Raw genomic sequence first — 8534 nt, 5'->3', positions numbered from 1 at the left:
GACGCCAATCACATTTTCATTGAAGAAGGCGAATCCTTACCCGAGTCAGAGCGCCCGAGATGATGATAGCGTGTTTGGGCGGGCTGGAAAACAAGAAGATAATGGAGTCAGTGGACAACCTTCTCTTGGAAGTCTCATTTCCCCCTCGTTTTTTTTTTTTTTGGAGCGGGTCAACAAAGAAACCACCAGGTTTGAGATCGTCGTGAACAAGGGTTCGTCAACTGGAGCGCCCACAAGAAGACCTCACAGTCCTCGGAGACCAAAGGACGGTCTCCTCCTGCTAAAATGTCAACATGCACACACACCCCCCTCCCCCCCACAACATAAGATGGGAGGATGAGATGAAAAGATGTGTGAGAGCGATGTGGAGAAGAGAGGCTGTAACCGCAGGACCTGGGGGATCACTGGGGAGGCTTCATCCAGCAGTGGGGAGACACGGGCTGGAGGGGATGGAATGAGGGAATGTGTGGGAGCGACGTGGAGAAGAGAGGCTGTAACCGCAGAACCTGGGAGATCACTGGGGAGGCTTCATCCAGCAGTGGGGAGACACGGGCTGGAGGGGATGGGATGAGGGAATGTGTGGGAGCGATGTGGAGAAGAGAGGCTGTAACCGCAAGACCTGGGAGATCACTGGGGAGGCTTCATCCAGCAGTGGGGAGACACGGGCTGGAGAGGATGGGATGAGGGAATGTGTGGGAGCGACGTGGAGAAGAGAGGCTGTAACCGCAGGACCTGGGAGATCACTGGGGAGACCTCACCCAGCAGTGGGGAGACACGGGCTGGAGAGGATGGGATGAGGTAATGAGATATACACACAAAGCAGACTTTTACCTGCTGCTCTCACACTCTTTCCCATCTTTCTCCTGAGAGTCTCCGCTGCTGTGGTGTTTGCGCACGATCCTCTTGCCACCGGCTTTCACTGCGGGGGGGTGGAAACGAGTCATAAACCATGGGTGAAAAGGCCGGCTCCTAAAACTGGGGACTTGTGCCGTGGGGTCACCGGTGAGGGCGTGGTCTTCCCCACAGATGTAGACACACTGAAAGACTAGGACAGCAGCTAGCTACAGTCTGCTGGTAAGAACTACAAGTCCCAGAGGGTATTGGGATGGAGAGAGGGATGAGAAGGAGGTTGTGATGTCTTTTCATGAGCCATGGGGGCAGTTCTTCCTACACGTAAGGGGGTTAAGAGGGGATAGCTATGTGTAAGGCAGGGATCCCTTGGGAACGGACCCCCCCCCCCCCTTTTAAAAGGCGTATTCTTTTGAGGACTATGGGGGTAGCTGATGGGTATACGTTTGAAGGGGGAGCAACGTGTGTAGGAGGGTATTGTGGCTTCTAAAAGGTTTGTCCCACTAAAGCCGAAGGGGAAACTGATGTTTTTGTTATATGGTGAACCTGGTTTATTAAGAGGATGATCCTGTTGAGATGTATAGGATAACTGCTGTACGATATCGGGTGAGGAACCCATTGATATCCACGGGGCCACTGATACAGGGTCATCCATGGAAGCTGGAACTAGGGGTGCTGAATCCCCCCCTCCATTTGGACATTTTGGAAATGTATGTTGCTGATTTCGGTATGTGCGGCGTACCCCACCCGAAAACTAGTTCCTTCAATCCTTGGGTCATCCCATTTGGGGTGAAGGATGTGTGTTACGTAGTCATCCACATATGTAGCCACTGATGTATGTTATAGGGACACTCCCAAAGGTGGCTACTGATGTATGTTATAGGGTCACCCCCAAAAGGTGGCCACTGATGTATGTTATAGGGTCACCCCCAAAGGTGGCTACTGATGTATGTTATAGGATCACACCCCTACGTGGCCACTGATGTATGTTATAGGGTCACCCCCAAAGGTGGCTACTGATGTATGTTATAGGGTCACCCCCAAAGGTGGCTACTGATGTATGTTATAGGATCACACCCCTACGTGGCCACTGATGTATGTTATAGGGTCACCCCCAAAGGTGGCTTCTGATGTATGTTATAGGATCACACCCCTACGTGGCCACTGATGTATGTTATAGGGTCACCCCCAAAGGTGGCTTCTGATGTATGTTATAGGGTCACCCACACATTTGGTCACTGATGAATGTTATAGGATCACCCCCCTATGTGCCACTGATGTATGTTATATGATCACACCCCAAAGGTGGCCACTGATGTATGTTATAGGGTCACCCCCAAAGGTGGCTTCTGATGTATGTTATAGGGTCACCCACACATTTGGTCACTGATGTATGTTATAGGATCACCCCCCTATGTGCCACTGGTGTATGTTATAGGATCACACCCCTATGTGCCTCGATGTATGTTATAGGGTCACCCCCTATGTGCCACTGATGTATGTTATAGGATCACCCCCACATTTGGTCACTGATGTATGTTGTAGGATCACCCCCCTATGTGCCTCGATGTATGTTATAGGGTCACCCCCCTATGTGCCTTGATGTATGTTATAGGGTCACCCCCCTATGTGCCACTGATGTATGTTATAGGGTCACCCCCACATTTGGTCACTGATGTATGTTGTAGGATCACCCCCCTATGTGCCTCGATGTATGTTATAGGGTCACCCCCCTATGTGCCTCGATGTATGTTATAGGGTCACCCCCCTATGTGCCACTGATGTATGTTATAGGATCACCCCCACATTTGGTCACTGATGTATGTTGTAGGATCACCCCCCTATGTGCCACTGATGTATGTTATAGGATCACCCCCACATTTGGTCACTGATGTATGTTGTAGGATCACCCCCCTATGTGCCTCGATGTATGTTATAGGATCACCCCCCTATGTGCCTCGATGTATGTTATAGGGTCACCCCCCTATGTGCCACTGATGTATCTTATAGGGTCACCCCCACATTTGGTCACTGATGTATGTTGTAGGGTCACCCCCCTATGTGCCTCGATGTATGTATAGGGTCACCCCCCTATGTGCCTCGATGTATGGTATAGGGTCACCCCCCCTATGTGCCACTGCCCTGTCCTATAGGGGGACTTTGTCTATGGGGGACACAATAGGGCGACCCTATGAGGTGCAGGCGAGCTGTATATCGGGGTCAGGCCCATGCGGATGGCTCCCACCTGCGGGAGGGTGCCCGGCCCTGGTCTCCAGCGGTGGCGGTGCAGACATTTCCCTCCCCCCCCCTCTCGGTCACCATGGCAACCCAGCCTCCATTCCCGACCGCCGTGCTACCCGGAGCGGTCACTAGCCAATCACCGGAGTCCGGTGGGCGGGGCTTCGGCGCGGAACAGAGGCTTGGAACGCAAAAGGAGGTGGCGGTCACCATGACAACTGGCAGGTAGGACGAGTTCTACGGCGCATGCGTGACTGAAATGTGTCTGTTCTGGACCTGAGTGTCGGCCATCTTTAATGGCCCCGGCAGAAAATGCATATGTTGTGTTTTTAAGGGCATTTTCAGCAGATTAACTATGTCCCTGTCATTAGTTCTCTTTGCCCCTACGTGGGACTGCCCCTTTAACCCATTAAACACGTCCCTGTCATTAGGTCACTTTGCCCCTACGTGGGACTGCCCCTTTAACCCATTAAACACGTCCCTGTCATTAGGTCACTTTGCCCCTACGTATGACCCTTTAACCCATTAACCACGTCCCTGTCATTAGGTCACTTTGCCCCTACGTGGGACTGACCCTTTAACCCATTAACCACGTCCCTGTCATTAGGTCACTTTGCTCCTACGTGGGACTGACCCTTCAACCCATTAACCACGTCCCTGTCATTAGGTCACTTTGCCTCTACGTGGGATTGACCCTTTAACCCATTATCCACGTCCCTGTCATTAGGTCACTTTGCTCCTACGTGGGACTGTCCCTTTAACCCATTAAACACGTCCCTGTCATTAGGTCACTTTGCCCCTACGTGGGACTTACCCTTTAACCATTAAACATGTCCCTGACATTAGGTCACTTTGCTCCTACGTGGGACTGTCCCTTTAACCCATTAAACACGTCCCTGTCATTAGGTCACTTTGCCCCTACGTGGGACTGACCCTTTAACCCATTAACCACGTCCCTGTCATTAGGTCACTTTGCTCCTACGTGGGACTGACCCTTCAACCCATTAACCACGTCCCTGTCATTAGGTCACTTTGCCTCTACGTGGGATTGACCCTTTAACCCATTATCCACGTCCCTGTCATTAGGTCACTTTGCTCCTACGTGGGACTGTCCCTTTAACCCATTAAACACGTCCCTGTCATTAGGTCACTTTGCCCCTACGTGGGACTTACCCTTTAACCATTAAACATGTCCCTGACATTAGGTCACTTTGCTCCTACGTGGGACTGTCCCTTTAACCCATTAAACACGTCCCTGTCATTAGGTCACTTTGCCCCTACGTGGGACTTACCCTTTAACCCATTATCCACGTCCCTGACATTAGGTCACTTTGCTCCTACGTGGGACTGACCCTTTAACCCATTAACCACGTCCCTGTCATTAGCTCACTGTCTCCCTACTCGACTTTAAATAGTGGAGGAACAGTAGGATTGGTTGGGGTGCCGGAGTGAGCCCATATAACCCCCCCCCCCCCCCCCCCCGTAACGGGACATTTGCCAGGCCTCTCTAGGAGTTACACAGCAGCCAGTGACCAAACACCCAGGAATTGTATGGGGTGGGGACACGCCGGGAAGTTACTTTACCCCCATTGGCAATTCCCATAAAAGAATGAAGGGCTTTAGCCGCCAACCCGTGGAGGACAAAGTGAGTGCCTTCTGGTAACGTGATATTTCCTAAAGAAAGGCTGTCCGTCACGCCCTACAGAGAGGCACGTCCGTGTATGTAATTAATATATAACAAGTCACAAATATCATCCCGGTGATTCAGCCTCTTACGTATCCTAGTAGCCTCGGGAGTCTCTTTTTTATTTATTTATTTTTTATAGTTAACTGGAACACTTTGTTGTCTCTCTGCATACACGGCAACACAACTTGTATCTGCTTCAGCACAGTCAAATAAGTCTCCAACCTCCAGGATGGTCCCTGGACATACACCCCTGGTCAAGGGCACCCTGGACAGTCCTTCCGCAGTACAATGTGAGAGGGAGGGAAATAACATTGTGTGTCAGGAGAGTGTATGTTAAGACAGACTGACGCAGTAAGGAGGAGGTTTCTGCCCCCAGGAGCTTACAATCTAGGAGCGGTGGGGGGGAGAGAGGCAGTGTGTGTGCGACTTTCTTAGCGGCGGTTTGCTGTCGCCGGCTTTCCCGGGACCCCAGGGCGAGAGGCTCTCCACCAGGTTCTTGAGTGAGGGGAGGTGTTCGCTCCCTACCTGTCGGAGGCACTGCGAGTTCCTCCCCCTGCGTCCTCTCTCCCCGGCCCCTCGCCCTCACTCATTCTTTCCCCCCTCACTCTTCCCCCCCTCTTTCCCCTCCCCTCTTTCCCTCTTTCTCCTCTTTCTCTCCCTCTCCCACTTTCTCACCCCCTATTTCTCACCTCCCTCCCCTCTCTCTCCCACTTTTTCACCCCCTATTTCTCACCTCCCTCCCCTCTCTCTCCCACTTTTTCACCCCCTATTTCTCACCTCCCTCCCCTCTCTCTCCCACTTTTTCACCCCCTATTTCTCACCTCCCTCCCCTCTCTCTCCCACTTTTTCACCCCCTATTTCTCACCTCCCTCCCCTCTTTCTCTCCCACTTTCTCACCCCCCTTTTTCTCACCTCCCTCCCCTCTTTCTCTCCCCCATTCCCTATACCACTCCCTCTCTGACCCCCTTCTCCTCTAAACTCCCCCCTCCCCCCAACTCCGGTCCTCAGGGTTTAAGGATATCCCTGCTTCAGCACAAGTGGCTCAATCAGTCCTGGCTTCCGCACAGGTGGCTCATTCAGTCTTTTGCTTCAGCACAAGTGGCTCAATTAGACGGAGCCACTGATTGGGCCACCTGTGCTGAAGCAGGGATATCCTTAAAACCTGACCTGCTATGGAAGACCGAAGTTGGCCTGGGGGGGAGGGGGGTTCAGATGGGAAATCTCTCCTGCCCGTTTCCCGGGAAGACGGTGGGGGGGGGGGTTCGGATGGGAAATCTCCCCTGCCCGTTTCCCGGGAAGTCGGGGGGGGGGGGGTTCGGATGGGAAATCTCTCCTGCCAGTTTCCCGGGAAGACGGGGGGGGGGGGGGGTTTCGGATGGGAAATCTCCCCTGCCCGTTTCCCGGGAAGACGGGGGGGGGGGGGGGGTTCGGATGGGAAATCTCTCCTGCCAGTTTCCCGGGAAGACGGGGGGGGGGGGGGGGTTCGGATGGGAAATCTCTCCTGCCCGCTTCCCGGGAAGACGGGGGGACGGGGGGGGGGGGGTTCGGATGGGAAATCTCTCCTGCCCGCTTTCCGGGAAGACGGGGGGGGGGGGGTTCGGATGGGAAATCTCTCCTGCCCGCTTCCCGGGAAGACGGGGGGGGGGGGGTTCGGATGGGAAATCTCTCCTGCCCGCTTCCCGGGAAGACGGGGGGGGGGGTTCGGATGTGAAATCTCTCCTGCCAGTTTCCCGGGAAGACGGGGGGGGGGGGGGGGGTTCGGATGGGAAATCTCTCCTGCCAGCTTCCCGGGAAGACGGGGGGGGGGGGTTCGGATGGGAAATCTCTCCTGCCAGCTTCCCGGGAAGACGGGGGGGGGGGTTCGGATGGGAAATCTCTCCTGCCAGTTTCCCGGGAAGACGGGGGGGGGGGGGTTCGGATGGGAAATCTCTCCTGCCCGCTTCCCGGGAAGACGGGGGGGGGGTTCGGGTGGGAAATCTCTCCTGCCCGCTTCCCGGGAAGACGGGGGGGGGGGGGTTCGGATGGGAAATCTCTCCTGCCCGCTTCCCGGGAAGACGGGTGACGTACTCACTTCTTTTGAAGCCCTGCGGAGTATTGAATTCTGTTTGCTCAGCTCTGTTTACCCCCGCGCCTGATCTTAATCCTTATTACTGGCTGTGTCACACACACACACACACACACACCTCAGGGTTTAAGGATATCCCTGCTTCAGCACAAGTGGCTCAATCAGTCCTGGCTTCCGCACAGGTGGCTCATTCAGTCTTTTGCTTCAGCACAAGTGGCTCAATTAGACGGAGCCACTGATTGGGCCACCTGTGCTGAAGCAGGGATATCCTTAAAACCTGACCTGCTATGGAAGACCGAAGTTGGCATGGGGGGGAGGGGGGTTCAGATGGGAAATCTCTCCTGCCCGTTTCCCGGGAAGACGGTGGGGGGGGGGGGTTCGGATGGGAAATCTCCCCTGCCCGTTTCCCGGGAAGTCGGGGGGGGGGGGGGTTCGGATGGGAAATCTCCCCTGCCCGTTTCCCGGGAAAACGGGGGGGGGGGGGTTCGGATGGGAAATCTCTCCTGCCAGTTTCCCGGGAAGACGGGGGGGGGTTCGGATGGGAAATCTCTCCTGCCCGCTTCCCGGGAAGACGGGGGGACGGGGGGGGGGTTCGGATGGGAAATCTCTCCTGCCCGCTTCCCGGGAAGACGGGGGGGGGGGGGGGGTTCGGATGGGAAATCTCTCCTGCCAGCTTCCCGGAAAGACGGGGGGGGGGGGTTCGGATGGGAAATCTCTCCTGCCCGCTTCCCGGGAAGACGGGGGGGGGGGGGTTCGGATGGGAAATCTCTCCTGCCAGTTTCCCGGGAAGACGGAGGGGGGGGGGGGTTCGGATGGGAAATCTCTCCTGCCCGCTTCCCGGGAAGACGGGGGGGGGGGGGGGGGTTCGGATGGGAAATCTCTCCTGCCCGTTTCCCGGGAAGACGGGGGGGGGGGGGGGTTCGGATGGGAAATCTCTCCTGCCAGTTTCCCGGGAAGACGGGGGGGGGGGGGGTTCGGATGGGAAATCTCTCCTGCCCGCTTCCCGGGAAGACGGGGGGGGGGGGTTCGGATGGGAAATCTCTCCTGCCAGCTTCCCGGGAAGACGGGGGGGGGGGGGTTCGGATGGGAAATCTCTCCTGCCAGTTTCCCGGGAAGACGGGGGGGGGGGGTTCGGATGGGAAATCTCTCCTGCCCGCTTCCCGGGAAGACGGGGGGGGGGTTCGGGTGGGAAATCTCTCCTGCCCGCTTCCCGGGAAGACGGGGGGGGGGGGTTCGGATGGGAAATCTCTCCTGCCCGCTTCCCAGGAAGACGGGTGACGTACTCACTTCTTTTGAAGCCCTGCGGAGTATTGAATTCTGTTTGCTCAGCTCTGTTTACCCCCGCGCCTGATCTTAATCCTTATTACTGGCTGTGTCACACACACACACACACACACACACACACACACACACACACACACACACACACACACACACACACACACACACACACACACACACACAGACACACACACACACAGACACACACACACACAGACACACACACACACAGCATAGCTGTGTGTCTGGTTGTAGCCACTCCCAGATTCACATTGCAGAGTCCGGTGGACACTGCTGCCTGTGAGTAGGGTTGCCCGGCTCTGCACTTCGGTGCTGGGAACGCTGTGTAATGCGGCAGGCAGAAGCTTATAGGAGGGTCCCATGTTACAACGGATAAGAAGCCAAAGGTGACAC

The 8534-nt window shown here is 55.4% G+C and overlaps 1 protein-coding gene across 1 annotated transcript in view; it reads right to left on the bottom strand.

Annotated features, from left to right (window-relative positions):
• Nucleotides 1–3251, bottom strand: part of LOC142473140 (death-associated protein 1 homolog) — a 3871-nt gene extending 620 nt beyond the window's left edge. The window contains exons 1-3 of the mRNA XM_075580311.1: nucleotides 3095–3251; nucleotides 832–919; nucleotides 41–83 (exon numbers count right to left, since the gene is read on the bottom strand). Coding sequence (XP_075436426.1) covers nucleotides 41–83; nucleotides 832–919; nucleotides 3095–3143 — 180 coding nt within the window. The 5' untranslated portion in view covers nucleotides 3144–3251. The remainder of the gene's footprint in view (nucleotides 1–40; nucleotides 84–831; nucleotides 920–3094) is intronic.
• Between the last annotated feature and the right edge of the window lie 5283 nt (nucleotides 3252–8534).

This window comes from Ascaphus truei, chromosome 23 (assembly GCF_040206685.1).
Source record: "Ascaphus truei isolate aAscTru1 chromosome 23, aAscTru1.hap1, whole genome shotgun sequence".
Lineage (NCBI taxonomy): Eukaryota > Metazoa > Chordata > Amphibia > Anura > Ascaphidae > Ascaphus > Ascaphus truei.
Note: the sequence above shows the minus strand (reverse complement) of the source record. Positions and strands in the feature narration are given on the sequence as shown.